This window comes from Mobula birostris, chromosome 11, assembly GCF_030028105.1.
Source record: "Mobula birostris isolate sMobBir1 chromosome 11, sMobBir1.hap1, whole genome shotgun sequence".
Taxonomy (NCBI): domain Eukaryota; kingdom Metazoa; phylum Chordata; class Chondrichthyes; order Myliobatiformes; family Myliobatidae; genus Mobula; species Mobula birostris.
The window spans coordinates 44,098,842-44,122,910 of NC_092380.1; the positions used below are offsets into that span (position 1 = coordinate 44,098,842).

The 24,069-nt window shown below is 55.5% G+C and overlaps 1 protein-coding gene across 4 annotated transcripts in view; it reads left to right on the forward strand.

The window, feature by feature from the left end:
* The window catches only part of LOC140205049 (CD82 antigen-like), a 143,778-nt gene extending 127,095 nt beyond the window's left edge, over positions 1–16,683 (forward strand). For all 4 annotated transcript variants that reach the window (XM_072272157.1, XM_072272159.1, XM_072272160.1 and 1 more), the window contains 2 exons: positions 15,035–15,118; positions 16,085–16,683. In XM_072272157.1, coding sequence (XP_072128258.1) covers positions 15,035–15,118; positions 16,085–16,162 — 162 coding nt within the window. In that variant the 3' untranslated portion in view covers positions 16,163–16,683. The remainder of the gene's footprint in view (positions 1–15,034; positions 15,119–16,084) is intronic.
* The last annotated feature ends 7,386 nt before the right edge of the window (positions 16,684–24,069 follow it).

Below are 24,069 nucleotides of genomic sequence, written 5' to 3' on the forward strand. Positions count from 1 at the left end.
AGGGGGTGAGGAAGGACAGGGGGTGGGGAAGGACAGGGGCTGGGGAAATACAGGGAGTGGGATGGGGAAGGACTGAGGATGGGATGGGGAAGGACAGGGGGTGGGATGGGTAAGGACAGGGGGTGGGATGAGGAGGGACAGAGGATGGGATGGGGAAGGACAGGGGGTGGGGAAGGACAGGGTGTGGGATGGGGAAGGACAGGGGGTGGGATGAGGAAGGACGGGGATGGGATGGGAATTGACAGGGAGTGGGATGGGGAAGGACAGGGGGTGAGATGTGGAAGGACAGGGATTGGGATGGGGAAGGGCAGGGAGTGGGATGGGGAAGGACAGCGGGTGGGGAAGGATGGTGTGGGATGGGGAAGGACAGGGGTTCGGGAAGTACAGGGAGTGGGATGGGGAAGGGCAGAAGATGGGATGGGGAAGGACGGGGGTGGGGAAGGACAGCGGGTGGGGAAGGACAGGGTGTGGGATGGGGAAGGGCAGAAGATGAGATGGGGAAGGACGGGGGTGGGGAAGGACAGCGGGTGGGGAAGGACAGTGTGTGGGATGGGGAAGGACAGGGGGTGGGGAAGGACAGGGTGTGGGATGGGGAAGGACAGGGGGTGGGGAAGGACAGGGAGTGGGATAGGGAAGGACAGGGGGTGGGATGGGGAAGGACAGGGGGTGGGATGAGGAAGGACAGAGGATGGGATGGGGAAGGACAGGGGGTGGGGAAGGACAGGGGGTGGGGAAATACAGGGAGTGGGATGGGGAAGGACTGAGCATGGGATGGGGAAGGACAGGGGGTGGGATGGGGAAGGACAGGGGGTGAGGAAGGACAGGGGGTGGGGAAGTACAGGGGGTGGGATGTGGAAGGACAGGGATTGGGGTGGGGAAGGACAGGGAGTGGGATAGGGAAGGACAGGGGGTGGGATGGGGAAGGACAGGGGGTGGGATGAGGAAGGACAGGGGGTGGGATGGGGTAGGACAGCGGGTGGGGAAGGACAGAGGATGGGATGGGGAAGGACAGTGGGTGGGGAAGGACGGTGTGGGATGGGATGGGGAAGGACAGGGGGTGGGGGTCGGGAAGTACAGGGAGTGGGATGGGGAAGGGCAGAGGATGGGATGGGGAAGGACGGGGGTGGGGAAGGACAGCGGGTGGGGAAGGACAGGGGGTGGGATGGGGAAGGAGAGGGGGTGAGGAAGGACAGGGGCTGGGGAAGGACAGGGGCTGGGGAAATACAGGGAGTGGGATGGGGAGGGACTGAGGATGGGATGGGGAAGGACAGGGGGTGGGATGGGGAAGGACAGGGGGTGGGATGAGGAGGGACAGAGGATGGGATGGGGAAGGACAGGGGGTGGGGAAGGACAGGGTGTGGGATGGGGAAGGACGGGGATGGGGATGGACAGGGGATGGAATGAGGAAGGACGGGGATGGGGATGGACAGGGGATGGGATGAGGAAGGTCGGGGATGGGGATGGACAGGGGGTGGGATAGGGAAGGACAGGGGGTGGGATGCGGGAGGATGGGATGGGGATGGACAGGGGATGGGGAAGGACAGGGGGTGGGATAGGGAAGGAGAGGGCATGGGATAGGGAAGGACAGGGGATGGGAAGGGGATGGACAGGGAGTGGGATGGGGATGGACAGGGGTTGGGATGGGGATGGACAGGGGGTGGGATGAAGAAGGACAGGGGGTGGGATGAGGAAGGACAGGGGGTGGGATGTGGAAGGACAGGGATTGGGATGGGGAAGGACAGGGATTGGGATGTGGAAGGACAGGGAGTGGGATGGGGATGGACAGGGAGTGGGATGGGGAAGGACAGGGGGTGGGATGAGTAAGGACAGGGAGTGGGATGTGGAAGGACAGGGGGTGGGATGAGGAAGGACAGGGGGTGGGATGGGGAAGGACAGGGGGTGGGATGAGGAAGGACAGGGGGTGGGATGTGGAAGGACAGGGACTGGGATGGGGAAGGACAGCGGGTGGGATGAGGAAGGACAGGGGCTGGGATGTGGAAGGACAGGGATTGTGATGGGGAAGGACAGGGATTGTGATGGGGAGGGACAGGGAGTGTGATGGGGAAGGACAGGGGGTGGGATGAGGAAGGGCAGGGAGTGGGATGTGGAAGGACAGGGGTTGGAATGGGGAAGGGCAGGGAGTGGGATAGGGAAGGACAGGGATTGGGATGGGGAAGGACAGGGGGTGGGATGAGGAAGGACAGAGGATGGGATGGGGAAGGATAGCAGGTGGGGAAGGACAGAGGATGGGATGGGGAAGGACAGTGGGTGGGGAAGGGCGGTGTGGGATGGGGAAGGACAGGAGGTGGGATGAGGAAGGACAGGGGGTGGGATGTGGAAGGACAGGGACTGGGATGGGGAAGGACAGGGATTGGGATGGGGAAGGACAGGGAGTGGGGTGGGGATGGACAGGGAGTGGGATGGGGAAGGACAGGGGGTGGGATGAGGAAGGACAGGGGGTGGGATGTGGAAGGACAGGGACTGGGATGGGGAAGGACAGGGGGTGGGATGAGGAAGGACAGGGGGTGGGATGTGGAAGGACAGGGACTGGGATGGGGAAGGACAGGGGGTGGGATGAGGAAGGACAGGGGCTGGGATGTGGAAGCACAGGGATTGTGATGGGGAAGGACAGGGATTGTGATGGGGAGGGACAGGGATTGTGATGGGGAAGGACAGGGAGTGGGATGGGGAAGGACAGGAGGTGGGATGAGGAAGGACAGGGGGTGAGATGTGGAAGGACAGGGATTGGGATGGGAAAAGACAGGGAGTGGGATGGGGAAGGACAGTGGGTGAGGAAGGACAGGGGGTGGGATGTGGAAGGACAGGGATTGGGGTGGGGAAGGACAGGGACTGGGATAGGGAAGGACAGGGGGTGGGATGAGGAGGGACAGAGGATGGGATGGGGAAGGACAGGGGGTGGGGAAGGACAGGGTGTGGGATGGGGAAGGACAGGGGGTGGGATGAGGAAGGACGGGAATGGGATGGGAATGGACAAGGAGTGGGATGGGGAAGGACAAGGGGTGGGATGGGGAAGGACAGGGGTGGAATGAGGAAGGACAGGGGGTGAGATGTGGAAGTACAGGGATTTGGATGGGGAAGGGCAGGGAGTGGGATGGGGAAGGACAGCGGGTGGGGAAGGACGGTGTGGGGTGGGGAAGGACAGGGGGATTGGATAGGGAAGGGCAGAGAGTGGGATGGGGAAGGACAGGGGGATTGGATAGGGAAGGGCAGGGAGTGGGATGGGGAAGGACAGGGGGATTGGATAGGGAAGGGCAGGGAGTGGGATGGGGAAAGACAGGGGGATTGGATAGGGAAGGGCAGGGAGTGGAATGGGGAAGGACAGGGGGATTGGATAGGGAAGGGCAGGGAGTGGGATGGGGAAGGACAGGGGGATTGGATAGGGAAGGGCAGGGAGTGGGATGGGGAAGGACAGGGGGATTGGATAGGGAAGGGCAGGGAGTGGGATGGGGAAGGACAGTGGGATTGGATAGGGAAGGGCAGGGAGTGGGATGGGGAAGGACAGGGGGATTGGATAGGGAAGGGCAGGGAGTGGGATGGGGAAGGACAGGGGGATTGGATAGGGAAGGGCAGGGAGTGGGATGGGGAAGGACAGGGGGATTGGATAGGGAAGGGCAGGGAGTGGGATGGGGAAGGACAGGGGGATTGGATAGGGAAGGGCAGGGAGTGGGATGGGGAAGGACAGGGGGATTGGATAGGGAAGGGCAGGGAGTGGGATGGGGAAGGACAGGGGGATTGGATAGGGAAGGGCAGGGAGTGGGATGGGGAAGGACAGGGGGATTGGATAGGGAAGGGCAGGGAGTGGGATGGGGAAGGACAGGGGGATTGGATAGGGAAGGGCAGGGAGTGGGATGGGGAAGGACAGGGGGATTGGATAGGGAAGGGCAGGGAGTGGGATGGGGAAGGACAGGGGGATTGGATAGGGAAGGGCTGGGAGTGGGATGGGGAAGGACAGGGGGATTGGATAGGGAAGGGCAGGGAGTGGGATGGGGAAGGACAGGGGGATTGGATAGGGAAGGGCTGGGAGTGGGATGGGGAAGGACAGGGGGATTGGATAGGGAAGGGCAGGGAGTGGGATGGGGAAGGACAGGGGAATTGGATAGGGAAGGGCAGGGAGTGGGATGGGGAAGGACAGGGGGATTGGATAGGGAAGGGCAGGGAGTGGGATGGGGAAGGACAGGGGGATTGGATAGGGAAGGGCAGGGAGTGGGATGGGGAAGGACAGGGGGATTGGATAGGGATGGGCTGGGAGTGGGATGGGGAAGGACAGGGGGATTGGATAGGGAAGGGCAGGGAGTGGGATGGGGAAGGACAGGGGGATTGGATAGGGAAGGGCAAGGAGTGGGATGGGGAAGGACAGGGGGATTGGATAGGGAAGGGCTGGGAGTGGGATGGGGAAGGACAGGGGGATTGGATAGGGAAGGGCAGGGAGTGGGATGGGGAAGGACAGGGGGATTGGATAGGGAAGGGCAGGGAGTGGGATGGGGAAGGACAGGGGGATTGGATAGGGAAGGGCAGGGAGTGGGATGGGGAAGGACAGGGGGATTGGATAGGGAAGGGCAGGGAGTGGGATGGGGAAGGACAGGGGGATTGGATAGGGAAGGGCAGGGAGTGGGATGGGGAAGGACAGGGGGATTGGATAGGGAAGGGCAGGGAGTGGGATGGGGAAGGACAGGGGGATTGGATAGGGAAGGGCAGGGAGTGGGATGGGGAAGGACAGGGGGATTGGATAGGGAAGGGCAGGGAGTGGGATGGGGAAGGACAGGGGGATTGGATAGGGAAGGGCAGGGAGTGGGATGGGGAAGGACAGGGGGATTGGATAGGGAAGGGCAGGGAGTGGGATGGGGAAGGACAGGGGGATTGGATAGGGAAGGGCAGGGAGTGGGATGGGGAAGGACAGGGGGATTGGATAGGGAAGGGCAGGGAGTGGGATGGGGAAGGACAGGGGGATTGGATAGGGAAGGGCAGGGAGTGGGATGGGGAAGGACAGGGGGATTGGATAGGGAAGGGCAAGGAGTGGGATGGGGAAGGACAGGGGGATTGGATAGGGAAGGGCAGGGAGTGGGATGGGGAAGGACAGGGGGATTGGATAGGGAAGGGCAGGGAGTGGGATGGGGAAGGACAGGGGGATTGGATAGGGAAGGGCAGGGAGTGGGATGGGGAAGGACAGGGGGATTGGATAGGGAAGGGCAGGGAGTGGGATGGGGAAGGACAGGGGGATTGGATAGGGAAGGGCAGGGAGTGGGATGGGGAAGGACAGGGGGATTGGATAGGGAAGGGCAGGGAGTGGGATGGGGAAGGACAGGGGGATTGGATAGGGAAGGGCAGGGAGTGGGATGGGGAAGGACAGGGGGATTGGATAGGGAAGGGCTGGGAGTGGGATGGGGAAGGACAGGGGGATTGGATAGGGAAGGGCTGGGAGTGGGATGGGGAAGGACAAGGGGATTGGATAGGGAAGGGCAGGGAGTGGGATGGGGAAGGACAGGGGGATTGGATAGGGAAGGGCTGGGAGTGGGATGGGGAAGGACAGGGGGATTGGATAGGGAAGGGCTGGGAGTGGGATGGGGAAGGACAAGGGGATTGGATAGGGAAGGGCAGGGAGTGGGATGGGGAAGGACAGGGGGATTGGATAGGGAAGGGCTGGGAGTGGGATGGGGAAGGACAGGGGGATTGGATAGGGAAGGGCAGGGAGTGGGATGGGGAAGGACAGGGGGATTGGATAGGGAAGGGCAGGGAGTGGGATGGGGAAGGACAGGGGGATTGGATAGGGAAGGGCTGGGAGTGGGATGGGGAAGGACAGGGGGATTGGATAGGGAAGGGCTGGGAGTGGGATGGGGAAGGACAAGGGGATTGGATAGGGAAGGGCAGGGAGTGGGATGGGGAAGGACAGGGGGATTGGATAGGGAAGGGCTGGGAGTGGGATGGGGAAGGACAGGGGGATTGGATAGGGAAGGGCAGGGAGTGGGATGGGGAAGGACAGGGGGATTGGATAGGGAAGGGCAGGGAGTGGGATGGGGAAGGACAGGGGGATTGGATAGGGAAGGGCAGGGAGTGGGATGGGGAAGGACAGGGGGATTGGATAGGGAAGGGCAGGGAGTGGGATGGGGAAGGACAGGGGGATTGGATAGGGAAGGGCAAGGAGTGGGATGGGGAAGGACAGGGGGATTGGATAGGGAAGGGCAGGGAGTGGGATGGGGAAGGACAGGGGGATTGGATAGGGAAGGGCAGGGAGTGGGATGGGGAAGGACAGGGGGATTGGATAGGGAAGGGCTGGGAGTGGGATGGGGAAGGACAAGGGGATTGGATAGGGAAGGGCAAGGAGTGGGATGGGGAAGGACAGGGGGATTGGATAGGGAAGGGCAGGGAGTGGGATGGGGAAGGACAGGGGGATTGGATAGGGAAGGGCAGGGAGTGGGATGGGGAAGGACAGGGGGATTGGATAGGGAAGGGCAGGGAGTGGGATGGGGAAGGACAGGGGGATTGGATAGGGAAGGGCAGGGAGTGGGATGGGGAAGGACAGGGGGATTGGATAGGGAAGGGCAGGGAGTGGGATGGGGAAGGACAGGGGGATTGGATAGGGAAGGGCTGGGAGTGGGATGGGGAAGGACAGGGGGATTGGATAGGGAAGGGCAGGGAGTGGGATGGGGAAGGACAGGGGGATTGGATAGGGAAGGGCTGGGAGTGGGATGGGGAAGGACAGGGGGATTGGATAGGGAAGGGCTGGGAGTGGGATGGGGAAGGACAGGGGGATTGGATAGGGAAGGGCTGGGAGTGGGATGGGGAAGGACAGGGGGATTGGATAGGGAAGGGCTGGGAGTGGGATGGGGAAGGACAAGGGGATTGGATAGGGAAGGGCTGGGAGTGGGATGGGGAAGGACAGGGGGATTGGATAGGGAAGGGCAGGGAGTGGGATGGGGAAGGACAGGGGGATTGGATAGGGAAGGGCAGGGAGTGGGATGGGGAAGGACAGGGGGATTGGATAGGGAAGGGCTGGGAGTGGGATGGGGAAGGACAGGGGGATTGGATAGGGAAGGGCTGGGAGTGGGATGGGGAAGGACAGGGGGATTGGATAGGGAAGGGCAGGGAGTGGGATGGGGAAGGACAGGGGGATTGGATAGGGAAGGGCTGGGAGTGGGATGGGGAAGGACAGGGGGATTGGATAGGGAAGGGCAGGGAGTCGGATGGGGAAGGACAGGGGGATTGGATAGGGAAGGGCAGGGAGTGGGATGGGGAAGGACAGGGGGATTGGATAGGGAAGGGCTGGGAGTGGGATGGGGAAGGACAGGGGGATTGGATAGGGAAGGGCTGGGAGTGGGATGGGGAAGGACAAGGGGATTGGATAGGGAAGGGCAGGGAGTGGGATGGGGAAGGACAGGGGGATTGGATAGGGAAGGGCTGGGAGTGGGATGGGGAAGGACAGGGGGATTGGATAGGGAAGGGCAGGGAGTGGGATGGGGAAGGACAGGGGGATTGGATAGGGAAGGGCAGGGAGTGGGATGGGGAAGGACAGGGGGATTGGATAGGGAAGGGCAGGGAGTGGGATGGGGAAGGACAGGGGGATTGGATAGGGAAGGGCAGGGAGTGGGATGGGGAAGGACAGGGGGATTGGATAGGGAAGGGCAAGGAGTGGGATGGGGAAGGACAGGGGGATTGGATAGGGAAGGGCAGGGAGTGGGATGGGGAAGGACAGGGGGATTGGATAGGGAAGGGCGGGGAGTGGGATGGGGAAGGACAGGGGGATTGGATAGGGAAGGGCAGGGAGTGGGATGGGGAAGGACAGGGGGATTGGATAGGGAAGGGCAGGGAGTGGGATGGGGAAGGACAGGGGGATTGGATAGGGAAGGGCAGGGAGTGGGATGGGGAAGGACAGGGGGATTGGATAGGGAAGGGCAGGGAGTGGGATGGGGAAGGACAGGGGGATTGGATAGGGAAGGGCAGGGAGTGGGATGGGGAAGGACAGGGGGATTGGATAGGGAAGGGCAGGGAGTGGGATGGGGAAGGACAGGGGGATTGGATAGGGAAGGGCAGGGAGTGGGATGGGGAAGGACAGGGGGATTGGATAGGGAAGGGCAGGGAGTGGGATGGGGAAGGACAGGGGGATTGGATAGGGAAGGGCTGGGAGTGGGATGGGGAAGGACAGGGGGATTGGATAGGGAAGGGCAGGGAGTGGGATGGGGAAGGACAGGGGGATTGGATAGGGAAGGGCTGGGAGTGGGATGGGGAAGGACAGGGGGATTGGATAGGGAAGGGCTGGGAGTGGGATGGGGAAGGACAGGGGGATTGGATAGGGAAGGGCTGGGAGTGGGATGGGGAAGGACAGGGGGATTGGATAGGGAAGGGCTGGGAGTGGGATGGGGAAGGACAAGGGGATTGGATAGGGAAGGGCTGGGAGTGGGATGGGGAAGGACAGGGGGATTGGATAGGGAAGGGCAGGGAGTGGGATGGGGAAGGACAGGGGGATTGGATAGGGAAGGGCAGGGAGTGGGATGGGGAAGGACAGGGGGATTGGATAGGGAAGGGCTGGGAGTGGGATGGGGAAGGACAGGGGGATTGGATAGGGAAGGGCTGGGAGTGGGATGGGGAAGGACAGGGGGATTGGATAGGGAAGGGCAGGGAGTGGGATGGGGAAGGACAGGGGGATTGGATAGGGAAGGGCTGGGAGTGGGATGGGGAAGGACAGGGGGATTGGATAGGGAAGGGCAGGGAGTCGGATGGGGAAGGACAGGGGGATTGGATAGGGAAGGGCAGGGAGTGGGATGGGGAAGGACAGGGGGATTGGATAGGGAAGGGCTGGGAGTGGGATGGGGAAGGACAGGGGGATTGGATAGGGAAGGGCTGGGAGTGGGATGGGGAAGGACAAGGGGATTGGATAGGGAAGGGCAGGGAGTGGGATGGGGAAGGACAGGGGGATTGGATAGGGAAGGGCTGGGAGTGGGATGGGGAAGGACAGGGGGATTGGATAGGGAAGGGCAGGGAGTGGGATGGGGAAGGACAGGGGGATTGGATAGGGAAGGGCAGGGAGTGGGATGGGGAAGGACAGGGGGATTGGATAGGGAAGGGCAGGGAGTGGGATGGGGAAGGACAGGGGGATTGGATAGGGAAGGGCAGGGAGTGGGATGGGGAAGGACAGGGGGATTGGATAGGGAAGGGCAAGGAGTGGGATGGGGAAGGACAGGGGGATTGGATAGGGAAGGGCAGGGAGTGGGATGGGGAAGGACAGGGGGATTGGATAGGGAAGGGCGGGGAGTGGGATGGGGAAGGACAGGGGGATTGGATAGGGAAGGGCAGGGAGTGGGATGGGGAAGGACAGGGGGATTGGATAGGGAAGGGCAGGGAGTGGGATGGGGAAGGACAGGGGGATTGGATAGGGAAGGGCAGGGAGTGGGATGGGGAAGGACAGGGGGATTGGATAGGGAAGGGCAGGGAGTGGGATGGGGAAGGACAGGGGGATTGGATAGGGAAGGGCAGGGAGTGGGATGGGGAAGGACAGGGGGATTGGATAGGGAAGGGCTGGGAGTGGGATGGGGAAGGACAGGGGGATTGGATAGGGAAGGGCAGGGAGTGGGATGGGGAAGGACAGGGGGATTGGATAGGGAAGGGCTGGGAGTGGGATGGGGAAGGACAGGGGGATTGGATAGGGAAGGGCTGGGAGTGGGATGGGGAAGGACAGGGGGATTGGATAGGGAAGGGCTGGGAGTGGGATGGGGAAGGACAGGGGGATTGGATAGGGAAGGGCTGGGAGTGGGATGGGGAAGGACAAGGGGATTGGATAGGGAAGGGCTGGGAGTGGGATGGGGAAGGACAGGGGGATTGGATAGGGAAGGGCAGGGAGTGGGATGGGGAAGGACAGGGGGATTGGATAGGGAAGGGCTGGGAGTGGGATGGGGAAGGACAAGGGGTGAGATGCGTATCATCAAGGCATGTGCCCTCCTTAGTACCTGTGAGCACTGGCAGCCTTCCCAGTCGTCTCCCCCCCTTCAAACTCCTTCTCCTGAGCAGCCCTTCCCAGCTGCCCTCAAGGCTGGTGTTGCCCCTCAAATGGCCTCCATCCCTCTGGTGAAGGTGCTGGTGTTGCAGTTCCAGGGTCAGGACACAGTCACGGTGAGGGTCGGGTAGGGAGGGGTTGACTCAGAGAGGAGGCTGCAGCTGGTGGTAATTCCCTGACCCTCAAGCCCTTTGGTGTTGTGCGGTGGGGTATGGGTCTGGTGCTGACTGCAGCCGCCGGGGCCGGAGGTGGTGGGAGTGATGCTGGGGAAGGGGATGTCTTGCAGAGTAGCCGATGGCCTTTGTCTGGGACTATCCACAGGGAGACCTCAGGCCTGGTCTTCACACAGGTCTGCAATTCCAACATCGACCTCCTGCAGAGCACAAGTTAGATTGCGGCTGGGGCAGTGTGTATAGCTCTGGAAACCGCTCTCTGGCAAGGATGTGGTTCCACTGGATAGAATGTAGTGGCGATTCACCAGGGTGTTACCTTGATGGGAGGATTTAAGCTATGGGGAGAGATTGGATGGAGTTGAGGGGCTGTAACAAAAGCGCAGGATCCCCTTGAGTTACAAACACCCAAGTCGTGGACACCATGTATGTATGATCGAGTGTTTGTGAGACTCGTGGGATGGACTTTCCAGTAGGTTTCTTCCCCTGATGAGACATGCTGTTTCTCAGCGAGCCTCCATGTTTGTGGACTGGGTTGAGCTGGGTGTGATGAGCAAGCACCCTCACTCTCTCACTGGGTCGGTGAGGCCAGCAGACACTCTCCCCGTCACCACTGGTTCTGTGACCTTCCCCCACACCCTGCCAGTGCTCACCTCCCCCGCACCCTGCCAGTGTTCACTCCTCCCGCACCCTGCCAGTGATCACTCCTCCTGCACCCTGCCAGTGATTACTTCCCCCACACCCTGCCAGTGTTCACCTTCCCCACACCGTGCCAGTGTTCACTTCCCTCTCACCCTGCCAGTGTTCACCTCCCCACACCGTGCCAGTGTTAACTTCCCCCACATCCTGCCAGTGTTCACTTCTCCCACACCCTGCCAATGTCCCCCCTGCACCCTGCCTGTGTGCACTTCTCCCACACCCTGCCAGTGTTCACCTCCCACACACCCTGCTAGTGTTCACTTCTCCCAAGCACTGCCAGTGTTCACCTCCCCACACCCTGCCAGTGTTCACTCCTCCTGCACCCTGCCAGTGCCCCCCCCCACATCCGGCCAGTGTTCACTTCCACACCCTTCCAGTGTTCACTTCTTCCACACCCTGCCAGTATTCACCTTCTCCCACATCCAGCCAGTGTTCACCTACCACACACCCTGCCAGTGTTCACTCCCCTCACACCTTGCCAGTGTCCCCCACACCCGGCCAGTGTTCACTTCTCCCACACCCTGCCAGTGTTCAATCCCCCACACCCTGCCAGTGTTCAATCCCCCACACCCTGCCAGTGTCCCCCACACTCTGCCAATGTTCACCTCCCACACCCTGCTAGTGTTCACTTCTCCCACATCCAGCCAGTGTTCACCTCCCACACCCTGCCAGTGTTCACTTCTCCCACACCCTGCCAGTGTTCACATCCCACAAACCCAGCCAGTGTTCACTTCCCCCACACCCTGACAATGTACACTTCCCCAACACTCTGCCAGTGATCACTTCCCCTGCACCCTGCCAGTATTTACTTCTCCCACACCCTGCCAGTGTTCACTCCCTCCACACCCTGCCAGTGTTCACGCCCCCACACCCTGCCAGTATTCACTTCTCCCACACCTTGCCAGCGTTCACCTCCCCCACACCCTGACTGTGTTCACTTCCCCACACCCTGCCAGTGTTCACATCTCCTGCACCCTGCCAGTGTTCACTCCCCCACACCCTGCCAGTGTTCACTTCTCCCACACCCTGCCAGTGTTCACTCCCCCACACCCTGCCAGTGTTCATTTCTCCCACATCCGGCCAATGTTCACCTCCCACACACCCTGCCAGTGTTCACTCCCCCACACCCTGCCAGTGCCCCCCACACCCTGCCAGTGTTCACCTCCCACACCCTGCCAGTGTTCACTCTTCCCACACCCTGCCCGTGTCCCCCACACCCTGCCAGTGTTCACCTCCCACACCTTGTCAGTGTTCACTCCCCCCACACCCTGCCAGTGTCCCCACACCCTGCCAGTGTTCACCTCCCACACCCTGTCAGTGTTCACTTCCTCCACACCCTGCCAGTGTTCACTTCCCCCTTGCAAAGGGTTCCTGGGGGTGCACAAAGTTTATGAGGCTGGCATAACCTCTGCACCCAGTGCCAGTGGTCAGGATGGCATTTTGCCTGCCAAGCCCTGGAATTCTGGAGCACCTGTGGATCTTTACCCAGCACCCTGCCTACCAGAGGTGCCCACCTTTTAGGACACCAGTGGGCATGGAGCGACCGAATGCCCACCCATCCTGTTGTAAGACAGGTTGAGAGGGTTGGCTGTCCTTGAACTCTGCACTCCCTCCCCATCCCAGCAGGATCTCGGACACACTCCCTCCCCGTCCGGGCAGGATCTCGGACATGCTATCTCCCCGTCCGGGCAGGATCGCGGATACACTGTCTCCCCATCCGGGCAGGATCTTGGACACGCTATCTCTCCATCCGGGCAGGATCTCGGACACACTGTCTCCCCGTCCGGGCAGGATCTCCGACACACTCCCTCCCCGTTCGGGCAGGATCTCGGACACACTGTCTCCCCGTCCGGGCAGGATCTCGGACACACTCCCTCCCCGTTCGGGCAGGATCTCGGACACACTCCCTCCCCGTCCGGGCAGGATCTCGGACACACTGTCTCCCCGTCCGGGCAGGATCTCAGACACGCTATCGCCCCATCTGGGCAGGATCTCGGACACACTGTCTCCCCGTCCGGGCAGGATCTCGGACACGTTATCTCTCCATCCGGGTAGGATCTCGGACACACTATCTCCCCGTCCGGGCAGGATCTCGGACACACTCCCTCCCCGTCCGGGCAGGATCTCGGACACACTGTCTCCCCATCCGGGCAGGATCTCGGACACACTCCCTCCCCGTTCGGGCAGGATCTCGGACACACTCCCTCCCCGTCCAGGCGGGATCTCGGACACGCTATCTCCCCGTCCGGGCAGGATCGCGGATACACTGTCTCCCCATCCGGGCAGGATCTCGGACACGCTACCTCTCCATCCGGGTAGGATCTCGGACACACTATCTCCCCGTTTGGGCAGGATCTCAGACTGGCTATCTCCCCGTCCGGGCAGGATCTCGGACACACTCCCTCCCCGTTCGGGCAGGATCTCGGACACACTGTCTCCACGTCCGGGTGGGATCTCGGACACACTCCCTCCCTGTCCAGGCAGGATCGCGGATACACTGTCTCCCCATCCGGGCAGGATCTCGGACACGCTATCTCTCCATCCGGGCAGGATCTCGGACACACTCCCTCCCCGTTCGGGCAGGATCTCGGACACACTGTCTCCCCGTCCGGGCAGGATCTCGGGCACACTCCCTCCCCGTCCGGGCAGGATCTCGGACCCACTGTCTCCACGTCCGGGCAGGATCTCGGACACACTGTGTGCCCGCGCTGTCTCTGCCTTTATCTTAAAGGGGAAGTGATCCAGCAGCAGAGGCCGGGTGGCTGAGGCCCAGGGCTCCTTCCCTTGGCGCCCACTGCTGTCACCAGTCTGCTTGGAACTCCTTGGGTGGAAGGGGGTCTTCAGCAGCAACCGGGCCCTGGACTTGTCTGCAGGGAGATGTCCATGAAGGGATTGGTGGGAGAACTCTTGGCCCAGAATTAAGTGCTCACAGAGTTGTAGAGTTTCACAGCGTGGACACAGGCCATTGCCTCCCCAGGAAGTGTTGATGAAGGACTTTGACCCAGAACGTTGACTGTTTATTCCTCTCCATCGATGCTGCCTGACCTGCTGAGTTCCTCCAATGTTTTTTGTGTGTCCTTATCTACCCTCTCGATGCCTCTCATAGCTTTATACAATTCAGATCATCCCTCAGCCACCTCCACTCTGGGAGAGACAAGCCGAGCCCACCCCATCTCTCGCCATAACTGACTTCCTCCCACGTTACTCTGGTGCATCTCCCCTGCACGCTGTCCACTGTGAGCCTGTCTGTCCTGGAGTAGCATGCAGCCTGATCTACAGAGCAGGGCAGAGAGGGGAGGGGTGATCGCAGACCTCAGGGGCTGGGAGGGAGCAATGGGTGTCAGTCGGGGCTGGTGACACAACAGTGACGAGTGTGTGAACTGCAGGGAGAGTCTTGCCCCGGGTGGAGATTAGTTGGTGTACAGTGACGGCACTGCAGGCTGCCACGTGGCTGCCCCTGGCAGAGACCACCACAGTGTCCGTAGTCCCTGGGGCTGCTGGAATCTGAGAGGGTGGTCTTCAGCCCTAGGTATGGGTGTGCTCACCGACCCTGCTGGGAAGAGGGAGGAGGAAAGAGAATGGGTGTGGGTTGATGAGGGAAGAGGAAGAGGGGAAGAGGTTGGGGGAGTGGTTTGGAATGGGCTGTAATTCCTCTGCCTGGTTTAGCCTCATTGTATCCTTCTTGTCCTACGGACAGGACTCCTCCCACCTCATAAAATACCACCTCTCCTCCATGAGAATGACTCCCTTGGTGAACATTCAGAGGGATTGGGAGCCCCCACAACCAACCCAGCCCAGGGGTCCTGCACAGAGGCAGGAAAAGGTTGATGGGGTGGGGGTCAGCTCTCTATGGGCCAGTGGGTGTGCATCGGGGGGGGGGTGGGAGATACGGAGGGCGACGGCGACTCAGAGGTGGGTGGGAGGGCTTTAGGATGGTGAAAGTGAAGGAAGGGAAACTGAGACAGTGGAGGGTGCGCGGACAAGAGAGAAAGCCGTCTGATTTTGGGGGGGGGGTGGATGCAGAGACAGGGCAGGGTGTTTTGATGGTGGTTGGGGTGTTCTGGGTGGAGAGCCCCATTGGGTGATTTGAATGTGCTAACCGAATGGGATTTCTCCCCACCCCCCCCCCTTACTACAACCCTGTCCCCTTGGCCTGCCCCAGGGATGTGTCTTAAGCGTGCAGGAGTGGCTCTACAGCAACATCGGCCTCATCTTCGGTGTGTGCGTTGGAGTGGCAGTGATCGAGGTAGGTAGACCCTTGTCTGCCCTTCCCTCCCAGTAGGACACTCCGCAGACCCACTCAAGGTATGTCAGTCAGCGAGCAGACCAACTATTGAATCGCTCTCAGTGAGGCCCCCTCCCTCTGTTGTGGCCTGTTTTATTAAATTCAGTCAATTTACAAACATGTGCCTCTCATTACCCCAGCACTCTAAACCGCTTATGGGTGCCACAGAGATGAACTTCTTGAGGCTAGGGAACTTCCTCCAGCTGAAGACAACAGTCGGGAGCCAGTCTCATTCTCAGGGCCTGTGTGTTACGGAGGCGAGGAAGGGGAAGGGCAGAGAGGAGGACGGTGAAGGGGAAAGAAGGTTCTAAAGAGAGAGGGAGGCAAGGGGAGGGGAGAGGAGGAGGAGGAAGGGGGAATAGGGTGGTAAAGAGAGGGAGGAGAGGGGAAGATGGGGAGGGGTAGAGAGGAGAGGGTGGCACACTCGTCCAGCGGACAAGAGATAGGACTGATAGGTGGTCGGCCCTTAGAATATAAAACAGTACATCACAGAACAGACCCTATGGCCCGTGATGTTGTGCCGTCTTTTTAACCTGCTTATCTCGAGGCAGTTGGACTACAGACAGCGGCTGCACAGTAGCCCCACGTAATGTGTAATGTGACCAATGCTGGTTTTTCTGTTGAAGGTAGTTCAGGGCAAGTTGACTGGGTAACCCCTGACATTTGACAGGAGATGTGATGAGACTGACAGGAGCTGAAGTGAGTTACTGAAATGTAATTGGATTGTTAGAGTTAGACGGTAGGCTTGGAGAGAACATTTCTCCTTGATATCACCAGCAAGCTTTCAGACTGCAGCTGATCACTAGTAGCTTTTTGGGACAATTATTACATTTACTCTGAAAGATTTTCATTGTGTGGAGCCCTCAGTGAAGCATAACTAGCTGCTAACTAAACGTGTTTAAAACATAATTCTGTGTCTATTTGCAGCTGCTGGGAATGGTCCTGTCGATGTGCCTGTGTAAGAATGTGGAACAAGAGGACTATAGCAAAGTCCCTAGGTACTGAGGATAATCTGCAGTGCAGCTGTGGGTCACCTGAAGTGTGGACAATGAATCAGTGATTAACCAATACACACAGGAATCAATTGTTCAATCTTTGTATTTGCTTCACTGCTTGTTAACTTTACCTTATATACTTCAGCACTTTAGTACTATTATTAAAACTGTTGATCAGTATCTATTTTGTAAAGATGACATTTTCTACTTAGAGAACTTCTAGCATGATATCTCTGTAAGGGGGGAACTGCTATAAAAATTCAAGTATGCATGTGATCACTATACCAAGTCTCTATATTAAATATTGGGGCTAGAACGTGCCTTGAGAGAGCATTGCTTTGTGTGGTACTGAAGCTCTCACTCTTCCCTGCAGCCTGTAAGAGGTTCGGCAAATCAGTCTTCCGTAAATCTTCAATATTTTCTACCAGTATTTTTAATGCATCTTGAATCATTTTTCTAAAGCTTGTACACAAAGCGCCAGAGTTTTCATTGGCCGCCGTCCAGCCTCAATAAATACTTTTGAGAAAATGAGTCTGAGCAGACATTGTTTTGTTTCTGAGGATGCAGCCAGCTCTCTCACACCAACACCACACAGGGGAAGCCGGTGGTCTTCGGTTACCGCACCAAGTGCGTCTCTCCCAGGGACCTGTTCTTATCCGGGAGGTGGCAGGAATCCACTTGGGAGCAGCTGCCGAAAACAGTCACAATAAGCTCTAGAGTCACGAAGAGATCCAGCAGGGAAACAGCTCCTTCAGGCCATTGCGTCAACCACTCATTTACACTGATCCCATTTAACTCTCCACACATTCCCATCAACAACCCCTTCCCAGACTCTACCCTTCACCCACACGTCAGGGCCAGTCCACAGCAGTCAATCAACAACTCCTCAACACCCAGGGGAAAACCACTGCGGTCACAGGGAAAACGTGTAAATTCTGCACGTTCAGCGCCCAAGGTCAGAATCGCTGGACCGTGAGGCAGGACCCTCTCTCTCTGCCAGCAACAGGCACTAGTGGTTGCAAGAAAGAAGTGACCGTGGTGACGGGTAGGCACCATGGCCCAATATCAGGCCTGGGGGTGTGTTGTCTGAAATTTGGCATAGCTCCAGTGAAGTATCAGTGGAACAGTGACACCAGGCACTGCAGTTCCCATCACCACCTCCCAGGCAGATCCCAGCCACACACACCAGATCTTCAGATTGCACTGTTCTTGCGACACCCTGCAACCAGTGCAGCTGGGCAGGTACTGCTCCAGGCCAGTGCTGTCTGTTTGCAATCCAGCAAGTCCAGACATCCCACCTCTCCTGGAAGTTCCGGCAGTCTCCCGCACATTAATAGCAGCTCCCTGATGCCCACAAATTATATATAATATCCCGGAAATGAGAGGGAGAGGGAGAGCGGGAGCGGGAGCAAGAGCGAGAACGGGAGCAAGATCAAGAATGGGAGCAGGATCGAGAACGGGAGCGGGAGCGAGAACAGGAGCGGGATCGAGAATGAGAGCAAGATCGAGAACGGGAGCAAGAGCAAGAGTGAGCATCCTGATTGGTCTCTCTTTGTGCTAAGTAGACCTATCAGTTTTCTCTGTGGCTGGGCTTTACAGTGTTTCAAAAAAAGAAAATATAAAACGTACGTCACCCCAGACTACCCTAAAGTGTACCCCTGCCTAATAGGGGTCAAAAATAATGACAGTGTTGCTCGCTGCACTGTTTGCAACAGTGACTTTTCTATTGCCCATGGTGGGTTAAGACTGTAAAAGACATGTTGAGGTGAGTTTAAAAACGCAAACATGAGGAATTCTGCAGATGCTGGAAATTCAAGCAACACACATCAAGGTTGCTGGTGAACACAGCAGGCCAGTCAGCATCTCTAGGACGAGGTACAGTCGACGTTTCGGGCTGGGACCCTTCGTCAGAACTAACTGAAGGAAGAGCTAGTAAGAGATTTGAAAGTGGGAGGGGGAGGTGGGGCATTAGCGGAAGTTTGAGAAGTCAATATTCATGCCATCAGGTTGGAGGCTACCCAGACGGAACATAAGGTGTTGTTCCTCCAACCTGAGTGTGGCTTCATCTTTACAGTAGAGGAGGCCGTGGATAGACATATCAGAATGGGAATGGGATGTGGAATTAAAATGCCTCCAGGTCCAACATATTATTCTCCGTAACTTCCGCCGCCTCCAACGGGATCCCACCACTAAGCACATCTTTCCCTCCCCCTGCTGCTTTCCGCAAGGATCGCTCCCTACCTGACTCCCTTGTCCATTCGTCCCCCCCATCCCTCCCCACTGATCTCCCTCCTGGCACTTATCCTTGTAAGCGGAACAAGTGCTACACATGCCCTTACACTTCCTCCCTTACCACCATTCAGGGCCCCAGACAGTCCTTCCAGGTGAGGCGACACTTCACCTGTGAGTCAGCTGGGGTGATATACTGCTTCCGGTGCTCCCGATGTGGCCTTCTATATATTGGCAAAACTCGACGCAGACTGGGAGATAGTTTTGCTGAACATCTACGCTCTGTCTGCCAGAGAAAGCAGGATCTCCCAGTGGCCACACAATTTTAATTCCACGTCCCATTCCCATTCTGATATGTCTATCCACGGCCTCCTCTACTGTCAAGATGAAGCCACACTCAGGTTGGAGGAACAACACCTTATATTCCGTCTGGGTAGCCTCCAACCTGATGGCATGAACACTGGCTTCTCTAACTTCCGCTAATGCCCCACCTCCCCCTTGTACCCTATCCGTTATTTATTTATATACACACGTTCTTCCTCTCTCTCCCCTTTTTCTCCCTCTGTCCCTCTGACTATACCCCTTGCCCATCCTCTGGGTTTCCCCCCCTCCCTTTTCCTTCTCCCCAGACCTCCTGTCCCATGATCCTCTCATATCCCTTTTGCCAATCACCTGTCCAGCTCTTGGCTCCATCCCTCCCCCTCCTGTCTTCTCCTATCATTTCGGATCTCCCTCTCCCCCTCCCACTTTCAAATCCCTTACTCACTCTTCCTTCAGTTAGTCCTGACGAAGGGTCTCAGCCTGAAACGTCGACTGTACCTCTTCCTAGAGATGCTGCCTGGCCTGCTGCGTTCACCAGCAACTTTGATGTGTGTTGCTTGAGGTGAGTTTAACAGGTGTCATTTGTTCACTAGCATAGCTAACGTTATTTAAACTAGCTGGCTGGCTGCTAAGGAGCTACTCTATTGATGTCCTACGTGATGACGCCAAACTCCCTGTAGACTTGCTTAAAGTTGTAATAGAATTAAAAAACGACTCCATGATAATATATAAGTACATACTGTATTTTAATGTGACATTTTCTGCATATGCCCAGTTTACAGATTACAGATTGGTTTACAGATTAGACAAAATCACTAAACAAAGTATTACATAAGACAATATAATAAGGATACACCTTATGCTTTTATTTCTTTTAGGGACCACAGCATATTAGGGAGGCTAACCGCAGGGAAGGCTGCTCAAATATTTCACAGTTCTTTTCAGCTGAGCCACATCACAGTACAAGGAAAGTTTGCAAAAGAAATAGGAAAGCTATTTGCATTAGCATTGAGATTAAATAGTTTCAATATGTGTCAAATAAATTGTTGTGTTCTTTCATAATCAAATGTCCCGTATACATGCGCCCTTGGAGGTCGACGGAGGGGGGGCGGCGGGGGTGCTCCCTCCCTGAAATGAGTTTTTGCAGGGTGGGATGTCTGCAAGTCTGGAAGGTTAGTTCCCATGGAATCCAGGGAGAGCTAGTGAGCTGTCTCGGAGGTAGGAAGCAAAGGGTAGTGGTTGAAGTTTGTTTCTCAAAATGGAAGCTGATAACTTAGTGGGGTTGAGACGCTTGGAGTTCATTGTTTATATAAGTGCATTTGTATCTGAATCAAGGCTTCATCAGCAAGTTTGCAGATGATATGAAATTAGGAGATTATGTGAGCACTGATGCCAAACAGACCATCTCTGAAGAGTATTTGCAATGGCTTGTAAAGATACTGCCCAGAAAAAAGCAATAGCAAATCACTTCTGTGGAAAAAGTTGCCTAAAACAATTTTGGTCATAAGACCACGATCACCTCCGTCATTCGACATGGCACATGATGATGATGTTGATAGTGAAGAAGCTTATCGTAGATCACAGGGGGCTCTTGATCAGTTAGGGGAGTGGGCTAAGGTGTGGCAAATAGATTTCAGTACTGATAAATGTGAGGTGATGCATTTTGGCGTAGGACTGTGAATGGTAGGGAACTCGGGAGTCTAATGGAACAGGAGAACTAGGAATACAAGTGCATAGTTTGTGAAAAGTGGTGTCACTGAGAGGCAGACTGGTGAAAAAGGTTTTCATCAGTTGCTGTTGGAGAGGCCACGCTTGGAGAATTGTGTACATTTGTGGTCACCCTGTGATGGCAAAGATCTGATTAAACTGGAACGAGTGCAGAAAGTTTGATGAGGATGTTGCCAGGACGACAGGGCTTGAGTTATAGGGAGCGACTGACCAGGCTGGTCTATTTCCTGGACTGTAGGAGAATGAGGGTTGACATCAACCCCATTTCTCTGCTTACCAATGACACCTGACTTGCTGGTTCCAGCGTTTTATGCTACAACTGTGGGTATGGACGTTTGTTTATTGATTCATTGAGATACAACGCAGATCAGGCTGTTGCGGCCCTTTGATCCACACTGCCCAGTAACCCCGATTTAACCCGAGCCTAACCACGGGACGGTTTACAATGACCAACCGGTATGACTTTGGACATTGGGAGGAAATCGGGCCCCCACACTTCATACCTAGTTCTCATAGTCCTGTGAGGTTGCATGTGATTTTGTAACAAGTAGTTTTAAATACTTGTGATTTTAATGGTAGCATCTTGGTGAGGAAAAAGGTGCCAGGACTTTTGAAATACACAACACATACAAAAAGTGCTGGGGTAACTCAGGCAGCATCTATGGACGGTAATAAATGGTAAACATTTTGGGCCAAGCCGCTTTGTTGGGGTCTGAAAAGGAAGGGGACAGAAGCATTTGAAATGCATAGGCTAATAACCCTGCATATGACCTCAGCTCCTGATCTGTGCTGTGCATTACCACACTGTGATCTTGCACTGTTCCCTGGACTCGGGGCTGTGTACGGGGAGGAGGCACCTGAGTAGATCCTCAACCTGGATTGAAAATTCTTTTTTTCATTTCACTAATTATGTTTGATCGATCTATCTGTTAGATTAGTTTTAAAGCATATTTATTATCTTTAAAATTAACCAAAGTTTGCTTTATTTTTGACTCAGTAAGAGAAGACTAAATCCAGCTCATCTGGCTCAATGGATAAATTTTAAAATCACTATTTCCATTTTGTTTTGCCTGCACCCAGAGACTGATAGTCGTGACATCTCTTGACTGAAGGTTTGTAATAACTGAAATTATTCAATTTTGTTAAACATTAATAAAACTTGAAAATACCCCCCAAGAAAGATCCGAGAGTGAGATCTGTAAAGTGTGTATCCCAAAAAGCCACTTGGAATGGCCCACTGCCCAGCTCAGTGGCACTTTATGAATTGAAGTAACAAATACAGGCAACTTCAAAGCAGTGGTGCGTGATAGGGAAATTTCGTGATGATTTTCATGATCAGTAACCCAAAATCCATAAGATGCACCCAAAAGTATTCAGGAAGCAAAATCTTTGTTGTCCAGTGCTGTTTTTCCCCAATGAACTGAGTTTAAGAGAAGCAACACACACAAGATGCTGGAGGTCCTGATGATGGGTCTCGGCCCAAAATGTTGACTGTTTACTCTTTTCCATAGATGCTGTCTGGCCTGCTGAGTTCCTCCAGCATTTTGTGTGTGTTGCTTGGATTTCCAGCATATACTGATTTTCTCGTGTTTGTGATTGGATTTAAGAGAAGTTTAGTTATAGACTAACAGGGCCCAGAAATAGCTACTTCAACACACCACATTTACACTGACCATCAAGTACCCAGCTCATTTACTACCACTTGGTCTGCAGCCTTTTATGCATTGGGAATTCAAGTGCTTGTCTGGATATTTCAATGTCCAACTGAAACCAACCATTGCAGAGTCAAACAGCTCAGAAACAGGCCCTCTTCATTCAGGCTGAACCTTGACCATCTCTCTGGATTATTCCCGATAATCACCACCTGCTCTGTAGCCTCCTTTGTACTTGTAGTTCAAGGATTTGTCTGGGTACTCCATAGATGTGACAATCTCTTCCTCCATTAACCCCTCAGGCAGTGCATTTCAGATCCTAACCAGCTTTCTTTCAAGATCTTCTCTAAACCTCTTACTCCTATTGTAAGATGTCAGGGGTAAATTTTTGTTACACACTTAATGTATGGAGTGTATGGAAGGTCCTGCCGAGGTGGTAGAGGCAGATATGTTAGGAACATTAAAGAAACTTTCAGAAAGGCACATGGATGATCAAGGATGCAGGGCATCTTTGTAGGAGGGAAGGGTTATAATCCGTGAGCCTGTAGCCTATAGGAAGGGTTGGTCGGTACCATCTGAGGGGAATAATGCTCAGAGTGATTTTTGGCGAGGTATACATCTCTAGAGTTAGAAAATATGTGACAGCATTGCACCAGTGGTAGCTTTATTACTTCAAATAAGTAATCACTTTTTGTATATATTCCATATTAACATCAGTACAGCAGAAAATGTTACCCCCCCCCCCCAAAAGGTAAAAAAACTTCATTTGGAGAGAATTCTGGAGTTTTATCAATGTCATGATATTTTCCATATTGTTGTATCAAATCAAAACAATCTTAAACTTTTGTCATAGCATACAGAATTACAGTACAATAATTCAAATGTGGAGTTCCACACAGACATAACCTAGGCGCCACTTGGTTGTAAAATGAATATATTTAATCAAAGACTGCTTTCCATACTTTGTTTTCCATACTTTCATAACCTATTAATAATCATAATTTTCCAAGTCTTCCATGTCTTCCACATCTTCATCTGAACTTTCCACACTCTGAGGTGGATGTCTGGTTCTCACAGTCTGCCAGTCTACACATGTCAGTACACCTGAGACCATTTGCAACACACATACGTCTTGGGAGTGAACATTTTTTTGGCAGTTACGGGCCAGTAGATCCAGGAGGCATCGGGTGCTGGCTGGCCTTCCATCCAGTGCACCACCAACTGTTCAGCTTCCTCTTCTCTCTCCATCTTCCATCCTCTGCCAACAGGGCTTGGCACTTGTGGGTCCTTCTCCAAACATCTTCTCCATATACCAGCCTGGTAGTTGGCTCGCTGTGCATGTTTTGTTAAGCAGTCCTCGCATGGTGGGAGTTGATGACTTTCGATTTCACCCTTTTTGGCACAGAAAAGGTGATACCTGAGCTCATTGACCTTGGTGGTTGATGCTTTTGGGGCATACAGGAGACATGTAAATGCCTCCAGTTTGTCCATCAGTTATGGGGAGAGGGCCCGTTCCTGACCCAGCTCTAAGAATGTGTCCTGAGTTTCCCTGTTGCTGGTTTTAGGACATTTGTCCTCCCTTTGCCTGCAAAAGCATTTACAGTGTCACATCCTGTATATGCGTGCAACCCGATGAGAGCCCTACAAACCTCTATGCCAACAGTGGCAACAACCTTCCTGATATCTACAAGCCCTGTACGGGTTCTAGTGCCACACTTCTGGAACAATGGGGCCTCAATCTTGTCACAAAATGCTGAAGACGTGATAAAGACATCTATGTCTTCTGAGCAGATCACTACAAATTGGTATCCCTCTCTTGTGGCATGGGCAGCAAGGAGAAGTAGCCGGCCATCTGCTTCTTGTTGACACTGAAGAGCTGACACCTCCTCACTGTCTTGAAATGTGATTCTGTAACATTTGTCATTCACAGTTGCATACAGAATCTTCTCCTGTAGCTTTGCTCTGTACTCAGCCTTCCTCCATTCAT